Source organism: Pristiophorus japonicus, chromosome 8 (genome assembly GCF_044704955.1).
Source record: "Pristiophorus japonicus isolate sPriJap1 chromosome 8, sPriJap1.hap1, whole genome shotgun sequence".
In the NCBI taxonomy this organism is placed as follows: Eukaryota; Metazoa; Chordata; class Chondrichthyes; family Pristiophoridae; genus Pristiophorus; species Pristiophorus japonicus.
In genome coordinates this window covers 188,863,749-188,884,943 of record NC_091984.1, presented here as the reverse complement: position 1 = coordinate 188,884,943, position 21,195 = coordinate 188,863,749, and the positions used below count along the sequence as shown (strand labels likewise).

Here is a 21,195-nt window from a genome sequence, read left to right as displayed (position 1 = left end):
GACACACTGGGGGGGGGCATCCCAGCACGCTGTTGTCGGGCTCCAGGTGCTGCAGTCGGTAAGTAGAAAATGTTTTATTTATTGATTTTTAAAAAAATTATTTTTAATTAATTTTTGTTGATTGATTTATTGGTTGATTTATTGATGTTTTTATCATTTATTATTGATGATGGCTCTTTATTTGTAAAACTGAAGTGTTTAATGTTTGTAAACTTCCCTTTAAACCGCCCCCCCCCCGCCCAGTCCCTACGCCTGATTTGTAACCTACGCCTGATTTTTTAAAGTGCAGACAAGATTTTTTTCGAGCGTACAAAAATCTTCACTTACTCCATTCTAAGTTAGTTTGGAGTAAGTTTTCATTGCCGAAACTTTGAAAACAGGCGTAAGTATCCGGACACGCCCCCTTTTGAAAAGAAAATTCTGTTCCAAAGTGAAACTGTTCTAACTGACTAGAACTGGAGCAAATTAAATGCCGAGAATTTGAATTTCTAAGATACTCCGTTCTACACCAGTTGCTCCAAAAAATCAGGAGCAACTGAGGCCGAAACCTGGGCCCATAGAAACATTTAAAATAATGAAAGGGATAGACAAGATCGAGGCAGAGAGGTTGTTTCCACTGGTCGGGGAGACTAGAACTAGGGGGCACAGCCTCAAAATACGGGGGAGCCAATTTAAAACCGAGTTGAGAAGGAATTTCTTCTCCCAGAGGGTTGTGAATCTGTGGAATTCTCTGCCCAAGGAAGCAGTTGAGGCTAGCTCATTGAATGTATTCAAATCACAGATCGATAGATTTTTAACCAATAGGGGAATTAAGGGTTATGGGGAGCGGGCGGGTAAGTGGAGCTGAGTCCACGGCCAGATCAGCCATGATCTTGTTGAATGGCGGAGCAGGCTCGAGGGGCTAGATGGCCTACTCCTGTTCCTAATTCTGATATTCTTATGTTCGTATGTTCGTATGTTCGTATGTTCGTATGGTCGTATGGTCGTATGGTCGTATGTTCTTATGATCTTATGTTCTTATGATCTTATGTTCTTATGTCCCATCAGAATCTTATAAGTTTCTATGAGATCCCCTCTCATCCTTCCAAACTCCAGCGTATAAAGGCCCAGTTAATCCAGTCTCTCCTCATATGACAGTCCAGCCATCCCTGGAATCAGTCTGGTGAACCTTCGCTACACTCCCTCAATAGCATGTACGTCCTTCCTCAGATTAGGAGACCAAAACTGAACACAATATTCCAGGTGAGGTCTCACCAAGGCCCTGTACAACTGTAGTAAGACCTCCCTGCTCCTATACTCAAATCCCCTAGCTATGAAGGCCAACATACCATTTGCCTTCTTCACCGCCTGCTGTACCTATATGCCAACTTTCAATGACTGATGAACCATGACATCCAGGTCTCGTTGCACCTCCCCTTTTCCTAATCTGCTGCCATTCAGATAATAGTCTGCCTTCATGTTTTTGCCCCCAAAGTGGATAACCTCACATTTATCCACATTATACTCCATCTGCCATGAATTTGCCCACTCACCTAACCTGTCCAAGTCATCCTGCAGCCTCTTAGCGTCCTCACAGCTCACACTGCCACCCAGTTTAGTGTCATCTGCAAACCTGGAGATATTACACTCAATTCCTTCATCTAAATCATTAATGTATATTGTAACTAGCTGGGGTCCCAGCACTGAGCCCCACTAGTGCACCCCACTAATCACTGCCTGCCATTCTGAAAAGGACCCGTTTATCCCAACTCTCTGCTTCCTGTCTGCCAACCAGTTCTCTATCCACATCAGTACATTACCCCTAGTACCATGTGCTTTGATTTTGCACACCAATCTCTTGTGTGGGACCTTGTCAAAAGCCTTTTGAAAGTCCAAATACACCACATCCACTGGTTCTCCCTTGTCCACTCTGCTTGTTACATCCTCAAAAAATTCCAGAAGATTCGTCAAGCATGATTTCCCTTTCATAAATCCATGCTGACTTGGACCAATCCTGTCACTGCTTTCCAAATGCGCTGCTATTTCATCCTTAATGATTGATTCCAACATTTTCTCCACTACTAAGGTCAGGCTAACTGGTCTATAATTACTCGCTTTCTCTCTCCCTCCTTTTTTAAAAAGTGGTGTTACATTAGCTACCCTCCAGTCCATAGGAACTGATCCAGAGTCATAGACTGTTGGAAAATGATCACCAATGCATCCACTATTTCTCAGGCCACTTCCTTGGGATCTCTGGGATGCAGACTATCAGGCCCTGGGGATTTATTGGCCTTCAATCCCATCAATTTCCCTAACATAATTTCCTGCCTAATAAGGATATCCTTCAGTTCCTCCTTCTCACGAGACCCTCTGTCCCCTAGTATATCGGAAGGTTATTTGTGTGTTCCTTCATGAAGACAGAACCAAGTATTTGTTCAATTGGTCTGCCATTTCTTTGTTCCCCATTATAAATTCACCCGAATCCGACTGCAAGGGACCTACGTTTGTCTTCACTAATCTTTTTCTCTTCACATATCTATAGAAGCTTTTGCAGTCAGTTTTTATGTTCCCAGCAAACTTCCTCTCGTACTCTATTTTCCCTCTCTTAATTAAACCCTTTGTCCTCCTCTGCTGAATTCTAAATTTCTCCCAGTCCTCAGGTTTGCTGATTTTTCTGGCCAATTTATATGCCTCTTCCTTGGATTTAATACTCTCCTTAATTTCCCTTGTTAGCCACGGTTGAGCCACCTTTCCCGTTTTATTTTTACTCCAGACAGGGATGTGCAATTGCTGAAGTTCATCCAAGTGATCTTTAAATGTCTGCCATTGCCTATCCACCGTCAACCTTTTAAGTATCATTTGCCAGTCTATTCTAGCCAATTCACGCCTCATACCATTGAAGTTACCTTTCCTGAAGTTTAGGACCCTAGTTTCTGAATTAACTGTGTCACTCTCCATCTTAATAAAGAATTCTACCATATTATGGTCACTCTTCCCGAAGACGCCTCGCACAACAAGATTGCTATTTAGTCCCTTCTCATTACACATCACCCAGTCGAGGATGGCCAGCTCTCTAGTTGGTTCCTCGACATATTGGTCTGGAAAACCATCCCTAATACACTCCAGGAAATCCTCCTCCACCGCATTGCTGCCAGTTTGGTTAGCCCAGTCAATATGTTGATTAAAGTTGCCCATGATAACTGCTGTACCTTTATTGCACACATCCCTTATTTCTTGTTTGATGTTGTCCAAACCTCACTAATACTGTTTGGTGGTCTGTACACAACTCCCAATAGTGTTTTCTGCCCTTTGGTATTTCGGAGCTCCACCCATACCGATTCCACATTATCCAAGTTAATGTCCCTCCTTACTATTGCATTAATTTCCTCTTTAACCAGCAACGCCACTCCGCCTCTTTTTCCTTTCTGTCTTTCCTTCCTAAATGTTGAATACCCCTGGATGTTGAGTTCCCAGCCTTGGTCACCCTGGAGCCATGTCTCTGTGATGCCAATTACATCATATCCGTTAACTGCTATCTGCGCAGTTAATTCGTCTACCTTATTCCGAATACTCCTCGCATTGAGGCACAGAGCCTTCAGGCTTGTCTTTTTAACACACTTTAGAATTTTGCTGAAATGTAGCCCTTTTTTTTTGCCTTGGGTTTCTCTGCCATCCACTTTTACTTTTCTCCTTTCTATCTTTTGCTTCTGCCTCCATTTTATTTCCCTCTGTCTCCCTGCATAGGTTCCCATCCCCCTGCCATATTAGTTTAACTCCTCCCCAACAGCACTAGCAAACAATCTCCCGAGGACATTGGTTCCGCTCCTGCCCAGGTGCAGACCGTCCGGTTTGTACTGGTCCCATCTCCCCCAGAACCGGTTCCAATGTCCCAGGAATTTGAATCCCTCCCTTCTGCATCACTCCTCAAGCCACGTATTCATCTGAGCTATCCTGCGATTCCTACTCTGACTAGCACGTGTCACTGGTAGCAATCCTGAGATTACTACTTTTGAGCTCCTACATTTAAATTAGGTCCTAGCTCCCTAAATTCATTTCGTAGGACCTCATCCCATTTTTTACCTATACCTTTGGTACCTATATGCACCACGACAACTGGCTGTTCACTTTCCCTTTTCAGAATGTTCTGCACCCGCTCTGAGACATCCTTGACCCTTGCACCAGGGAGGCAACATACCATCCCGGAGTCTCGGTTGCGGCCGCAGAAGCACCTATCTATTCCCCTTACAATCGAATCCACTATCACTACAGCTCTCCCACTCTTTTTCCTGTCCTCTTGTGCAGCAGAGCCACCCACGGTGCCTTGAACTTGGCTGCTGCTGCTCTCCCCTGATAAGTCACCCCCCTCAACCAAAGCGGTGTATCTGTTTTGCAGAGGGTTGACCGCAGGGGACTCCTGCACTACCTTCCTTCCACTGCTCTTCCTGTTGGTCACCCATTCACTATCTGGCTGTGTACCCTTTACCTGCAGTAAGACCATCTCGCTCAATGTGCTATTCACGACATCCTCAGCATCGCGCATGCTCCAGAGTGAATCCACCCACAGTTCCAGTGCCGCAATGCGGTCTGTCAGGTGTTGCACGCGGTTGCATTTCCCACACACGTAGTCGTCAGGAACACTGGAAGCGTACCTGACTTCGCACTTAGTACAGGTGGAGCATAACACGTGTCCGAGTTCTCCTGCCATGACTTAAACCCTAGATTAACTTAATTTGGCAATAACAATGCTAAATGTTACTTACTGATAAAGAAAAGAAAAAGAAAAAACTACTTACCAATCACCAGCCAATCACTTACCACCTTAGCTGTGACGTCAGCTTTCGATTTTTTTCTACTTTTTTTTGCCTTCCTGCTGCCGCTGGGCCTTTTATAGGCCTCACCAACACTGCTCCCCGACTGCCTCCTCGACACTGCTGCCGCTGGGCCTTTTGTAGGCCTCACCAATGCTGCTCCCCAACTGCCTCTCCGATGACGCCGCTGCTGCCAAAAAAAAAGGTTCTAAATTTCCCCGTTGAATTTCTTCAATTTGCTGTGGCCTAACCCGACCTTTAGTTTTGGGGGTGGAGCCTTGATCTGTGCCAAAAAGATTGGGCTGCGATGGCAACCAGGGACACAATGCAAGCTGAAGCATACAGCCAGCTCCCAACACATTAAAAGAATTGAAAAACACATAGCAGCAACTTAACTCCAACCCCACCCGAAGGGACTGCCGTCTATCTCTCTCCGTCTATCTCTCTCTGAACCGGGGACCGAGAATGGGACCGGACAGCCTTCGGGCGGGGTTGGTGGTAAGTTACTGCTATGTGTTTTTCAATTCTTTTAGTGTGTCCTGGTAGCTGCTGGGCTGATTTCCTTAACTCTAGGGAAGGTTTTTCAGCAGAGGCCACATACGCTGGCCAAAGCAGAACTGGAGTAACTCTCACCTGGCCAAACTTCCCTAATTGATTGATTGGGGAAACTGGTTTTTCAACTTAGGCTCAAAAGAGCAGCCTGCTCCAAAAAAACGGTGCAAATCATTGGGGAAAATTGAGCTTATATACCTGGAAGAAATTTAGACAAAACGAATGCCAAGATCAAATTAATATCTCTTTGGTTGTACATCAAAAGATTATTGTTGAGATCAAATTATTTGAGCAGCAGTCCTTTGTTAATCCGGGTTCACTATTATTGGGAGTTGTGATTCTCCTTACTTGGCTGCAGCTAACCGTGCAAGCTAGCGCCCTCATTGGACAAGTGGTGGGAACAGAGTTCTTTACTAATGATCTGAACAGTTTTTGTAGCTGGTTACATTTCAACAGTGCAAGCTTGGGCTCCTTAAATCTCAGCTGTTGCCAGCTGGTGGCAAAGCTCTGTGGACATGGGCAAGCAAAGTGTCCTTTTGGGTAGAAAATGTCTAATCCACATTGGGCAAACTAATCGACATTGGGCAAGCAGTAATCTACCTGTAATCCACAATGGGCAAGCAGTAATCTATCTGTAACCCACATTGGGCAAGCAGTAAACTATCTGTAATCCACAATGGGCAAGCAGTAATCTACCTGTAACCCACATTGGGCAAGCAGTAAACTATCTGTAATCCACAATGGGCAAGCAGTAATCTACCTGTAATCCACAATGGGCAAGCAGTAAACTATCTGTAACCCACATTGGGCAAGCAGTAAACTATCTGTAATCCACAATGGGCAAGCAGTAATCTACCTGTAATCCACAATGGGCAAGCAGTAATCTATCTGTAATCCACATTGGGCAAACAGTAATCTACCAGTGCTGATTTCTGTCAGCTGGTTCAGTGACCCTGTGCATGAGAGTCACACATCTGAAGGTTCTTGTTCTAGCCATAATGCCAGCTGATTGGATTCCTCTAGGGAACACTTTGCAGCCCATAATAAGAGCTAAAAGTTCTCTGGTATGAAGTTGAGATGTTTATTTATGATCCGAAAATAAATGTCCGCTATGATATGGTCAGTTATCAGAGGACGATAATGGGGATCTGAAATTGCTTGGGTTATACTGTTCATACTGAGGAATTAAATTAGGTAGCAGTTGATGCCTTTTCTTGTGTAATCCAACAATATATTATTTGCATTTACATAGTATTTCATCATGTTCCAAACAATCGAATGATGGATTATCTTTGAAGTCCAGTGACTATTATTATGATGGCAAATGCGACAACGCTTCTGTGCAAGTAACATCCCTCAAATATCAATTAAATAGATTGGTTTTGTGTGGCATGGGCAGATAGTGCCTTGTTTTAATATCTCATCACAGGATAATAGTACTGGAGAGAACACCTCCGCAGGTTGGGAAGTATAAGAGATAGGAGAGGCATACCACTGCAGCTTCCAGCGCGAGCTGGTCCAGGTATGCGATGGCTTCAAGGTGGGCGATTTGGTGACATCACCAGGACCCAGGTCACTGTTTGGAGCGTGGGCAGGAGCATTGGCGGGGCCCAGGTACAGCAGAGGAGCGGGAAGGTCGTGGCGGAGGTGCAGCGAGTGATCGAGGCGGAGGAGTGTTGAGGGATCGTGGCTGAGATTCGGTGGGTGTTTGTGGCGGAGGTTCGGCGAGTGTTTGTGGCGGAGGAGTGCTGAGAGATCGTGGCGGAGGTGCGGCGAATGAGGGTACGGGGCCCAGAAGAGCCGAGGGCCCAGGGGCAGCACAGGCCAGCCCACACTGTGATATGTGTGCGCACTAGGTCTGTGTAGCAGAGCTGGCTTCCAGTCATCCTGGTTAACCCTTGCCACTGGATAAAGGCCTAACTCTTTCAAGCTCATGTGGTGGCTGATATGCAACCGTCACCACATGTTTAAAAAATCCACGCACAGGCATCTTCCACCTTTTCAACTGGAATTCAGGACTGGCATATCAGGTCCTTCATTGAAACATCTGTGAACTCATGTGGAAGCAAATCATCTTCGTTCGAGGGACCGCCTATGATGATGATTATGAGTACTGGCAATGCAGCACTCCCTCATAACTGTACCGGAGTGCCAGCCTAGATTATGGAAGAAATTGGGACATCTCACCAGATAAGTCCCAGCTACTGACAACTCTTCCCTTTGTGCATCCTGCCCCCACCCTCCACCGTATCTTTTTGAATAAAAGTGAAAAATACTTTGGAATTCTCCTCTGCTTTGTACTGTGTTACCTCATCTCAGCTGAAATGATGGTGGTGGCATTGTATTTGGCCTATTTGACCCTGGGCTACAATTGCTATGCCTGATTGCCATTTAGTGACCCTTGCTGAAAATGTGATTGTGCATAATGGCAAACGAGGATAGGATCAGAGAGGACGGAACAATTAGAAATTCTAATTGCCTTATTAAGAGATTCAAAAAGTGAAGAATGTAGAAATTTGTGAATTCGGTCTCATTGGCCTCGTTCAGTCCTGTCACCAAAGTCTACTTTCAAGACCTGCAATGTGTTCATCTCTCTCCTGCCATGATTCAAAATGTTGAGTTTATATCTGTATGAGAAAGACTGACATTTTTTTCTTCTTAAAAGACTCATCGCTGGCATAAATAATTCAACTATGGGACCTTGGACTATTTCCCTTGGTCTCTGATCAGCCATGATCGCATTAAATGGCGGAGCAGGCTCGAGGGACCGTATGGCCTACTCCTGCTCCTATTTCTTATGTTTTTATGTTCCAGTTTGTAGGTATTTAAAAAGCAATATTTTAATGATTTATTACTGCTATTGCAAATATTACAAAAATACATCCATTTGAGGAGAGAAACCTTTTGTGTGCATCTTTTACTCGTAAGGTTCGTAATGGCTCACATAATGGAGTACAGTGACTATCATCTAAACAAGCATGGTAGCCATTCTGAATCAATAGCATCTTGCAAACAGAGCGAGGTAAATGAGTCATCAATTTGTTTTTTTTAGGTGTTTGGTCCAAAATATCTTACTACAGCTACATCTTACTACAGCTAAAGCTCATTGTTAAAAGTTGTCAGTGTTATGCACTAACTCAAAGTTTACTGCAAAGGCTACAGAGATTTATAGTAGTGTGTTGTGATCCTGTAGATGCTCACTGCAAAGCTGCTGCTACTGAAATACAAGAACAAAGACCTGAAGACGATCAGTAAGGATCTGTCTCACACCAGGTAAGAGCACACGATGAAATCAAAGCACCAGCTTATTCAGTGCCTCAGTGAGTATTTGAGCTATTAAGCACAGGATGATCCCAGGTTTGAGTTAGTTCATCTCAAACCAGGACAGTGGTATTAATGTAATTTCCCCCCATACCTCCTGGGTTAGGTTGGGGAGGGGAAACCGGCCAGGGTACCTGCTCACCAGAAATCCTTGCTGAAAATGCATGGATGTAGCTGGCGGTAAGAACCAGGGCTGCAACAAGGAGTCAGAACTTTCAGGAAGGGAGGGAGTAAAACTAAATTTAAATAAAAACACATGGGCCTATTTTTATTTGTCCAGAGTTAAAATTATCTCCAATTACTTCAGTAAATCCTGATTCCTATCATGTAAATTTAATCAATCCTGCCTTTTTCTGCCCACTTCCTAATCTACATATTATCATCATTATTTTAGGTTGATGGTATTAGAAAAATATGCTGTTCAATTTCGACTACTGTATAGTAGACCTGGGCGGTTATTTTGGCCGAAGGTGTGAAAACAGATGCCAAATGGGTGCTAATCAGACACGCCTGTTTGAAAGGATATATTTATCACACAATTTTGGTCCTAAATGCTGATTACCAAACAAAATTTGAACTTGCCTGGAGGTGCTAAAACAGACACGTGCAAGTTTAGCATTCAAATGCTGATTAGGCACAATTTTCTTGCAGCAATATATGTGTGGGCTTCTCGCACCCATCTCCACTGAAGGTGTGGAGTGCTCTGGCTTGCACACAGCGGTACATTGCAGGGTGGCTCAGGGACCAAGGGATGGGGCGCACAGGCTCTCGGACACGGCACTGGAGGTCCTGGTGGAGGAGGACCAGAGGAGGAGGGAAGTCCTGTAGCCGCAGGGGGAAGAATGCCACCTCGCCCTCCTGGTCCTCCTGATTCTGTCTCCTGCAGCAGCTGGTGCTGCTCTGCCTGGCCTCATGTCTTTCTCCCATTCCTTGTCCAATCCAAGGTGGTTCCCTAGCAAGATGCCCATGACCAAGCACTCCCTTTCTCCTGGTGACTCCTATAAGGTGGAGCAGCACAGCACTTACTTTTTTTAGGTGAAGTCCTCAGAATTTCCGGAATAAATGTTGCTCAGGTATTGGTGAAGTCGAGACAAAGTGCCCCAGAAAGTCTCTCGATGTGTTTCACAGGTCCTCGTCACAGCTCCAGCAGCAAGTGAACATGAAATAGCGAGGATGCCTTTAAGTAATGCTTGAAATTGATATCAACACCATGTTTACTCCAAAACAGCTGGTCGTTGTTGGGAGAGGGTGTTAGGACAAGCACTAGCCACCAAAATGCTGTGCAGCCTCTTTCATGAGCGCCAGCAGACAATTTAAGTGGCAATCAGCTGTTTAACAATCCTCCGGATGGCCGTTCCTAGTGCTGGCTTCAAACACTTTACCAAGATGGTATCCCGCATTAAACGCTGGCTAAACCAGCGTTTCAGCTCAAGACCCAATCTTGGCCACCTCGAAGGATCGTTAGCGCTGCAACGGGCTGCTGAAAATCGTCCCTATATTGCCTTCCATTGACACCCCCATATTCGTAGGCTGAGGTTTCAAACAAAATGAAAAATAGCACCCCAAAATTGGGAGAGTGGGTAAATACACAGCGTGCAATGGTATTGAGTCATCCAGGCCAGGAAGATGCTAGTTTCAATCGCTGGTACTTGGCTGTGTTAGCTGACCTAGGCAGTGATGCGGGCTCTACTGTTGGCCTTAGCATTGCCCAGCAGCCTGAGGAAAGCAAAATCGAATAACCGGGTTCCTGGTCTTGATTGTAACCCAGAGCTGGGGTGGGCAATGGGTGAGGGCAGGATTGGGCCCAGCTCACTTGTGGTGCCACAACAGTGAAATAGCAGGCTAACATTCGCTGTGATGGGGCAGACACAAGAACAGTGGTAACTTGGTCAAATTGCTGGAGAGTGAGTCAGCACCTGCAGAGGAGCAGAGGGAGAGAAGATGGCTATTGTATTTGTAATGGCTCATTAAATGAACACATGGGGTGATAGCTCACTGATGAAGCAAGTCTGCCTATCTTTGCTTCAGCCTCTTCCAGATTCTCCTTTAATTAACTGCACACATTATGAACCATAAAATGTATGTTAATTAGGATACCACTCTAAGGTATGGGTTTATTAACTATAATCACTGAACCTTTCAAAGAAGATTGAATAAATCAGGAATTCATAAGCACTTAATAAATGGAGGTTCAACGAAGATGGATTTAATATATCTGGAATTTGAGAAGTGAAGAATATTATTAATCAAGATTAAGGAATTTAGCACATTTAATATCAAAATTTCAATACCAGCTAGTTTAAGGGTTGAAATATTAATAACTGAGTAAATAAAAGGCCTGCTATAAGCTATACTGCATTTCGTAATTTATAAATGATATCCCTTAGTGACAATAACCTTTGTAATGTTATAATGAAGAAAGGAGGGAGAGTGGAAACGTACTCTGTGCTGCTCCAGCTGCAGTTTCTTTTGCTGTAAAATATATCGATTGGCAAGCGGGCTTTATGGTGAGTTTATTCAGCAAACAGATAGAGCACAGGGCCCAAAATTCACCACCATTGAGCTAACAGTGCTTTTTGGAGCTAACTTAATTTTGCAAGTTTCGCCAATGGTATAACGCCGTCCTTAACAGATAATGGCCGTTTTTTTTTTTAAGTAGCGTTTTTTTGACGTCATTCGGGGTCAAACCCACTCATAACACCATTTTTGCCCGTTTTTGCGAATTTCGCCAATTTGGATTTTTTAAGGACAGCGCCATGGACCACTTTTGAAAACCTTACCTTACCAAATCGAAATCGGCGTTACCGACGCCATCTTTGGAAACGGAGCTGAGTTATAGCTTTTAGAGGGACCGAGTAAAACTTATTTTGCAAACTACTTAAAAATGCCTGTGCGGAGTGAAAAGACCAACTTTATTGAAGTTCAAAACTGCAATTGCAAGACGTGGTTAAGTTCCACCACCGAACTGTTGACTTGGCTTCCACCTCCCCCCGGGCTACTTTCCAAGCCGAGCGCCGAGCTCCTGTGTCCGGCCGAGGGTTCAATCCTGTCGGCCAGAGCTTGGCCTCCACCTCCCTCCCCCGGGCTTCTTTCAAAGCGAGCGATGAGCTCCTGTGTCCGGCAAGGGAGCAAGGGAAAATTGAGAGAAATGAGAAATTCCATGCTTTGAATTTCTGGGAAAGAATAGGTTGAAGTCAAAGACTGCGATGAACCTTGATTTCAACACAGTGAAAAGACAGGGGCGAGAGAAGAGAATGTAGAATGGCGTATTTGGAGGAACAAAAGAGGAAATCTCAGATGAGCATGGGCCATATTGATAACATTGACAGATTGCGAGCATGGGAGAGAAACAGAATTTGGAGGATATAGTTGAGAAACAGATTGTCTATCAGATCACAAAATAATTCCAGGTGAAGAAGGCCATTTGACCCATCTTGGTTCATCCATCCAGAATGAAAGAAAACAAAAGACTTGCATTTATTGTGTCTTTCATGACTACCAGACATCTCAAAGCACTTTAAAGCCAATGAAATGCTTTTTGGAGTGTAGTCACTCCAGTAATTTGGGAAACACGGCAGCCAATTTGCACACCAGCATCACCATCATCATCATAGGCAGTCCCTCGAAATCGAGAAAGACTTGCTTCCACTCTAAAAGTGAGTTCTCAGGTGGCAGTACAGTCCAATGCGGGAATTACAGTCTCTGTCACAGATGGGGCAGATAGTGATTGAAGGAAAGGGTGGGTGGGGAGCCTGGTTTGCTGCACGCTCCTTCCGCTGCCTGCGTTTGTTTTCTACATGTTCTCGGCGACGAGACTCAAGGTGCTCAGCGCCCTCCTGGATGCTCTTCCTCCACTTTGAGCGGTCTTAGGCCAGGGACGCCCAGGTGCCAGTGGGGCTTTCAAGGTGTCCTTGAAACGTTTCCTCTGCCCACCTGGGGCTCGCTTGCTGTGTAGGAGTTCCGAGTAGAGCACCTGCTTAGGGAGTCTCGTGTCGGGCATGCAGACGATTTGGCCCACCCAATGGAGCTGGTTGAGTGTGGTCAGTGCTTCGATGCTGGGGATGTTGGCCTGGGCAAGAACATTGACGTTGGTGCATCTATCCTCCCAATGGATTTGCAGGATCTTGAGGAGGCATCGCTGGTAGTACTTCTCCAGCGCTTTGAAATGTCTGCTGTATATAGTCCACATTTCTGAGCCACACAGGAGGGTGGGTATCACTACTGCCCTGTAGACCATAAGCTTGGTACCAGATTTGAGGTCGTGGTCTTCAAACGTTCTCTTCCTCAGGCGACCAAAGGCTGTGCTGGCAAACTGGAAGCGGTGTTGGACCTCGTCATCGATGTCTGCCCACCTGATAATAGGCTCCCAAGGTATGGAAAATGGCCCACGTTGTCCAAAGCCGCGCTGTGGATTTGATGACCGGGGATGCGGTGGGGAGGGGGGGAGGGGTGGGGAGAGTGCTGTGTGGCAGGGTCAGGTTGGTGGAGGACCTTTGTCTTATGGATGTTTAGTGTGAGGCCCATGCTCTCATACGCCTCAGTGAAGATGGCTTGGAATTTGGCCTCTAACTGTGCGCAGACGCAAGCATCATCCACGTACTGTAGTTCGAGGACAGAGGATGGAATGACAGAGGATCTAGCCTGGAGGTGGCGAAGGTTGAACAGGTTCCCATTGGCTCTATAGTTTAGTTCCAGTCCAGCGGGGAGCTTGTTGAAAATGAGATGGAGCATTGTAGCAAGGAAGATCGAGAAGAGTGTTGGTGCGATGATGCAGCCCTGCTTGACATCGGTCCGGACATGAATTGGGTCTGTGGTGGCTCCTGGTTGGTCAAGATCATGGCTTGCATGTCATCGGGGAGCAGGCGGAGGATGGTGACAAACTTTTGAGGGCAGCCGAAACGGAGGAGGACGCTCCATAGTTCCTCGCGGTTGACAGTGTCAAAGGCCTTTGTGAGTTCAAAGAAGGCCATGTACAAAGGTTGGTGCTGTTCCCTGCATTTCTCTTGCAGTTATCGCGTGGTGAAGATCATGTCCGTTGTACCCGAGTGGACGGAATCCGCATTGTGACTCTGGGAGGAGCTCTTCAGCCACAGGGAGAAGATGATTGAGGAGGATTCTTGCGATGACTTTCCCAGTGGCCGACCACAGGGAGATTCCTCTCTCGTTGCCGCAGTCGGATTTGTCCCGTTTTTTGAAGATGCTCACGATAATAGCATCTCTGAGATCTCCCGCATGCTCTCCTCCTTCCAGATGAGAAATGAGGTCATGCATATGTGCCAAAAGTGCTTCTCCGTCATACTTTAGTGCCTCAGTGGGGATTCCATCTGCTCCTGGTACCTTGTTGTTCTTGAGCTGTCGGATGGCATTTTCTACCTCGTGCAGGACTGGGGGTCTTGCTGAGGTCGTGGTGGATAGCGGGATGGAGTCGAGGACGCTCGTGTCGAAGGCAGAGTCTCGGTTAAAGAGATCTTCGAAATGCTCCTTCCAGCAGGCCCTGACTGCCTCGGTGTCCTTAATAGTGCCTCTCCATTCTTGGCTAGCAGTAGGGTGGGGCATTGGGTGCTTGTGCAGTAGGTGGTCTTGACTGCGCTGAAGAATCCTCGGACGTCATGGTTGTCAGCCAGCTGTTGGATCTCTCCTGTGCTTTCTCCACCCACCATTTATTCTTTAGGTTGTGGGTTTTTTGTTGAATCTCGGCCTTCAGCCGCCTGTAGAGCTGCTTTGCTGCTCCCGAATTGAGTTGCTCCTTTAAGTTTGGGACTGGGACCAAGCAAGCTCCCACAAACAGCAATGTGATAATGACCAAATCATCTGGTTTTTTTGTTATGTTGATTGAGGGATAAATATTGGCCAGGACACCAGGCATAACTCCCCTACTCTTCTTCGAAATAGTGCCATGGGATCTTTTACATCCACTTGAGAGGGCAGACGGAGCCTCAGTTTAACGTCTCATCCGAAAGATAGAGCCTCCGACAGTGCAGCACTCCCTCTGCACTGCACTGGAGTGTCAGCGTAGACTTTTTGTGCTCAAGTCCCTGGAGTGGGACTTGAACCCACAACCTTCTGACTCAGAGATGAGAGCATTCCCCACTGAGCTACAGCTGACACTAAAGTAGCAGCATCACCTGGTTCTTAAATAACTCCCAAGATTTTTGTCTCCTGTATTCTATCTGGGAGCCCATACTGGGAGCCCGAATGTTACCAGCCCTGCGAGTGCAAGATTGGAGGCGGTCCCGCTGTCAAAATGGCCGTGATTGACAGCAGGGCGGAAGTCCGCTCTGGACCCTTCTTCTGAAGTGTATTGCGCAGTTTTGCTTCTATAGTTCAAAATGTTATTGCCTTTGTTGCTTACTGCTCTATGTTGGTTGGACATACTGAGTATCAAGTTCAAGATCTCTTTCAGTATCGTTCTTAGCTCTTTCCACACCATTCACAGAGTACGTGTTGCCCACTGTTCCCCTCTGAAGTGCAGTACTTTACGCTTGTCTGTATTAAGCTGATATTGTTCTGCCCATTCACATATTTTGATGACCAGCTTTTTCTTGCATCCAGTTTATTAGTGTGAGCAGCCTTTCCAGCTACAGAAGCAGGATTCCATTGTTGGATCACCTTGTTCTTTATAGCGACTTCAGAGTAGTTGAGAGGAACATAATTATTTGGCAGAACAGAAATTGAAACTAGTTCACTGTGGGCTCGGGTCGTGCTCTGTATAATCATTTCCAAACAAACCCACCAGGTGGGGCTGTTAGCAGCAGCTTCACAAAGGGATGAATTTCAACCTCAGGCTGAACATGAATTATATACCAACATAACCTTGTGGTGTAGCATCACTGTCATGGCATCCATGCTGTTTAACAGCCCCTTAAATTTACACCATTCTTCATGTGCCCATTAGCAGCAATTCATGATTTATATGCTCCAATCCTATAAAGGAGGCAGGAACATTGAAATTGCAGCATCTGAAGCTAAGACAAAAAAAATGTTTGGCTTTTCTTTTAGGTAGCACACAGTTTTAGCCAATAATGTCACTTTTCTAGTCCCAGCAGACACCCATGTAGCGGTTCCCATTGTTATGTTTTCCCACATTACAACAGTGACTACACGCCAAAAGTACTTCATTGGCTGTAAAACGCTTTGAGACGTCCGGTGGTCGTGAAAGGCGCTATTATAAATGCAGAACGGCTGACTGAGGGCGTGCTTTGAGCCATAAGTGTTGCTGTGTGACCAAGAGCTCAATTAGCAGTAAGGAGATCCTGTGGTATTCGCATAGCTGCTCCCCTAGTTCCAAAGTGTGAGGCAACCACTTTCCTTCACACCTCGTGTGTCCCGTGCCTGTGCGGCACCTTCTTCAAACTTGAGAAATGGGGTGTTACATGCTTGTTTGTTCAGCAGTCTGCACAAACACTTCCTGTGACCCAGGCAGATATACCAAATCAGTCAGACTTTGTTTTTAAGATGAAAGATTATGTTGCTCGTAAAGTAGAGCAATGTAACTGACAGCTGTTATAGACCATGATCATGTTCCTCCTAAGTCAGTGGATTTTGGTCTGTTTATAAATGCAAAGGGGTTGAGTGAATTTGTGAACTTGACCACCTGTCCATCTACCCACCCCATGCACACAAATGCCAAGACTGTCATAGATTCTCTTCCAGACTTTATCCACTCCTTTCCTGAAAGTAATGGCTCATGCGGGGCGGGATGAGCACTGGCAGCCCCATGACTGTCCCATCACTCCATTCACTGGCGTGCACAACCAGCTTATATCATGGGGCCGGCTGGTAAAGGCAAATTGTTCAGGAAAATGGTCGGTCTTCTGCAGCACGTCTTATAAGAGGGATACCTTAATCAAATGTTTGTGAAAATCTTCCGCATCCCCATAGGGAAAATGTGATGACTTTAGAAAGGCCAGTGGGATGCACCTCCAGTTAGTGGGAAATGGTTGGAGAGCTAGTTTGGGTTTTGATTTTTAATCTCATTTTTATTTGCAAAGTTATGTTGCTTCTGTTGCTTTGGGAAAAGTGCTTTTACCTCTTCTGGTACTTTGTTGGCCTATAATAGATTTGGGTGCTATTATACTCGTACTTGATATCATCATCGTCGTCATAGGCAGTCCCTCGGAGTCGAGGATGACATGCTTCCACTCTAAAAATGAGTTCTCAGGTGGCTGAAGAGTCCAATGTGGGACCGACAGTCTCTATCACAGGTGGGGCAGACAGTGGTTGAAGGAAAGGGTGGTCGGGGAGTCTGGGTTGACGCAAGCTCCTTCCGCTGTCCACGCTTGGTTTCTGCTTGTTCTTGGCGATGGGACTCGAGGTGCTCAGCGCCCGCTTGGATGCTCTTCCTCCACTTTGGGCGGTCGTGAGCCAGGGATTCCCAGGAGTTGATGGAGATGTTGCACTTTATCAAGGAGGCTTTGAGGGTGTCCTTGAAGCGTTTTTTCTGCCCACCTGGGGCTGGCTTGCCATGTTGAAGCTCCGCATAGAGCGCTTGCTTTATGTCTCGTGTCAGGCATGCAGACGATGTGGCCTGCCCAACAGAGCTGGTCGAGCATGGTCAATGCTTCAATGCTGGGGATGTTGGCCTAAGCGAGAACACTGATGTTGGTGCGTCTATCCTGCCAATGGATTTGCAGGATCTTGTGGAGGCAATGCTGGTGGTACTTGGCATTTTGAGGTGTCTGCTGTACATAATCCATGTCTCTGAGCCATAGAGAAGGGCGGGTATCACTACTGCCTTGTAGACCATAAGCTTGATACCGGATTTGACGTCCTCGTCTTCAAACACTCTCTTCCTCAGGCGACTAAAGGCTGCGCTGGCACATTGAAGGCGGTGTTGGACCTCCGCGTCAATGTCTGCCCTTGCTGACAGTAGGCTCTCGAGGTATGGAAAATGGTCCACATTGTCCAAGGCCTTGTTGTGGATTTTGATAATTGGGGGCAGTGCTGTGTGGCGGGGTCAGGTTGGTAGAGGATCTTTGTCTTACGAATGTTTAGCATAAGGCCCATGCTCTCATACGCCTCAGTGAAAGGTTAGTGCTGTTTCCTGCATTTCTCTTGTAGCTGTCGCGCGGTGAAGATCATGTCTGTTGTGCCCCTTAGTGGACAGAATCTGCATTGCGATCCTGGGAATTTGCTGGCCTAAAATAGACTCGGGTGCTATTATACTCGTACTTGATATAGGATTCTGTTAGACAGACATGCTCCCATTTTTACATTCAGGTGGGGCATTGGTCTCCACACAAACGGTCGGCTGTGGCTTTATACAGAGACCCACAAATTGCACTCAGTCCCACTGACTCTCCACCTTTTCCGTTACAGAAACCGGCATGTGGAATGAGGAAATCTTCTCCCTGGTGGTGCAAGGCTGCTTGCACAGTTTGTTTTAGTCTTGGTGGAGCAAGGATCGCTCCAATCCACTTTAAAAATCCACTTTCACTCCCCTGGTAACATTTAACTGCAATATTCAGGTAGCTTGATGGCATAGCCACCATCCAAGAATATATAGTGGAAGATTGGTACAGACCATTAAATAGGCGATGATGCGATGGGACTGGGCCCTGCCCAAGTTATACCAGAAAATCTTCCCTGGTTAAGTGTAGAAATTTGTGGTATGTTGCACTGTACCAAATCAATTGCTTAACCATTAGGCTAGAGGAAGTAAGAAAAATAATTTCTCTGCAGGTTCAGCATCAATCTTGAATTCAGTCACAACTAGTTTGTATCACTTGATCAAATGGAACAGTTTATAAATGTTGCTTAATGAAAGTACTTGGTTAATCTATAATAGCAAGTTGTACTGTCGAGTGGTGAGACATGGGGGGGATTTTAACCCCACAAAATGGGTGGGTTTGGGTCAGGTGAGATGCCGTTCACAAGGCCTCCCCAGTCAGGATCGTGGCCATGGTTTATTTTGGCATCGTATGATCCACCTGTAATGGTGTTAAACTAAGGCAGAAAGGAGACAGTAAAACTGGAGGGTGAAAGAAAAGAAAGAAGTTGTATCTCTATAGTGCCTTTCAGGACTTCTGGACATCTCAAAGTGCTTTACCTTTGAAGTGTAGTCACTGTTGCAAACGCGGCAGTCAATTTGCACAAAGCGAGGTCCCACACATACCGATTAAATAAATGCCGAGGTCATCTGCTTTAGTTATGTTGGTTGAGGGGTAAATATTGGTTAGGACACCGGGGAGAACTCGACCTCGAACAGTACCATGGGATCTTTAATGCCCACCTCAGTGAGCAGGAGCCTCAGTTTAACGTCTCATCCGAAAGACGGCACTTCCGACAGTGCAGCGCTCCCTCAGTACTGCACTGATCTTGTGCTCACAATCTTCTGACTCAGAGGCAAGAGTGCTACCATTGAACCAAGGCTGACACTGTTCTCACTGTCGATGACCCTTTGTCAGAACTAGCCAGTTTCTCTCTCCACAGATGCTGCCTGACCCGCTGAGTATTTTCGCATTTTCTGTTTTTATTTCAGATTTCCAGCATCCACAGGAGTTTGCTTTTGTATTACTGTTCTCAGTGTATCTGGTTTTAGCGTGTGATTGATTGAGCAGGAAAATCGTCGGAGATCCTGAGAACAATACAAGCTGCTGAATAATTGAAACTGGCAGGGTTGCAATTTGTTATGGGGGAATCCGCTATTTAGAATCCATCATGTTATTGACTCCATGGGCTGGATTTTTGATCTGTTGCTGCCTCTGTTCACGCCCCGGAGGGATGGTAATGGCGGTGGAAATTATTTCTGGCTGGGCGGTCAGCTTCCTCCGCCCCGCCAGGACTTTTGCTGCCGGTTTTGCGGAGGCGCGGAGCCGAACCACCCGGGAGAGTCGAGCCGGTATGCAATGCCCCCGGTTGCGACACTGTTCTGAAATTTGTTCGCGGCCGGACCCGCAGCACTCCATAGCGCTCCCTGGTCAGACCGCCTGGGAAAGCGGGTGGTCCGAGCTGTTTCAGCGGCGGTGAGGGAAGGAAATGTATTTTATACAATCTCTTGAACACTCTTAGTTCAACTTAACTCTATTTATTTGGGAGATCTCAGACAGCCATGTGGAGGAATGTGCATTCCTTCACACACCCTCTCTCTGTATACAGCTCCCTATACCTTCTAGCTAGAGGGCGCTATACATTATATTGATATCTCCAAGCTAGAGGACGCTACACATTATCTCGTTACTCCTTTCCTTTCATAAGAAAAAAACATTAAATAAAGTTAGCTTCAATATAAACGGGTCGTTAACTTCTTATGAATACATGTATTAAACAACTACAAGTTGAACAAACAACACCAAAACTCTTGTCTTATTAATTCTTTATCCCAGTTGTAGTGTATGTAGGCACCTTTAGTAATGACTCCATGAGGCAGGGTATGGTGCTTAAACTCTGCAGACCTGCAGTCTTTTATTCCAGTTCCTGAGTGACAACAACAAGCTGTGAGTTCCCTTTTATACTGGGTTTCCTGCCGTGTGCAGGTAACCCCTGGGTCTCCAGCAACAGCACCCTCTAGTGTACCAGTAAAGTGTGTACAGTACAAAGGTACATTCAATGTTACAGATATCACACAGTAAACAGGCATGCATACACAACACCAGTGTCCAGTGTCCGTGATTTCTTATTTTTGTACATAGTGTTGCAGGTATTTTGGTGTTGCGCAGATTCTATTGCTTCGCCTCAAACTGGTTGTTTCAGTGGTGTTCTGTGCACTGATCTCTTTCGTCCCTTTACCAGTGCTCTGAGGGAAAATATCAGGCAACATATTCCTGTTTTCACGTGTTGTTGTTGAAGTGCTGTTTCGCATGTTATTTGGCTGTGTAGTCAGCGGATTGTGTGTGGGTGTAACTGAGATCTCTGGAGTTTTGATGAATGTCTCAGTGTTCTTTCTCAGATGTTTCCTATTTCTGCGATACTCACAGCCATCATCTGTAATGACCTGATATAAACAAATGCCGACTTGTTTCTGAACCTGACCTTTTTGCCACTCTTCGCTTTCTCGCATTTGTTTGAGTCGCACTGTTTCTCCTTCCTGCAGTGTAGGAAGTGCTTTAGCACCTCTGTGTAGCAGTGTGCTTGTTTGGTATGGTTCCTTTCTTTGTTGATGATGACGTCGTGTATGATTCTTGGTTTGAGTAGTTCATTTGCAATTGGGATGTTTGTCTTTGTGCGGCGACCGAGTAAGCGTTGTGCTGGCGAACTATCAAGGCCTTCAGTTGGTGTGTTTCGTCAGATGAGAAGGTTCATGTAGAAGTCCACACAGTCTTTCTTTGTCTTTACGAGCTTAACCGCATTCTCAACCTTTCCGTTGCTTTGTGGATATTCTGGTGAGCTTGTTGTGTGATCGAATCCATGTTCTGTGGCAAAGTTTGTGAACTGTTGTGAGTTGAAGGGAGGTCCATTGTCGGATTGAGCCTTGTCTGGAATACCGTAGTTAGAGAAGTGTTTCTTGAGGTGTTTGATGATAACAGTGGCATCTTTCTTTCCATGCAGATTATCTATCTCGAAATAGTCCGAGTAGTAGTCCACTGTGCATAACTAG

General features: G+C 45.8%; 1 protein-coding gene across 1 annotated transcript in view; it reads left to right on the top strand.

Annotated features, from left to right (window-relative positions):
- Positions 1-21,195, top strand: part of LOC139268885 (coiled-coil domain-containing protein 60-like) — a 210,121-nt gene that overhangs the window by 87,042 nt on the left and 101,884 nt on the right. Inside the window, exon 4 of the mRNA XM_070887687.1 lies at positions 8,533-8,612. Coding sequence (XP_070743788.1) covers positions 8,533-8,612 — 80 coding nt within the window. The remainder of the gene's footprint in view (positions 1-8,532; positions 8,613-21,195) is intronic.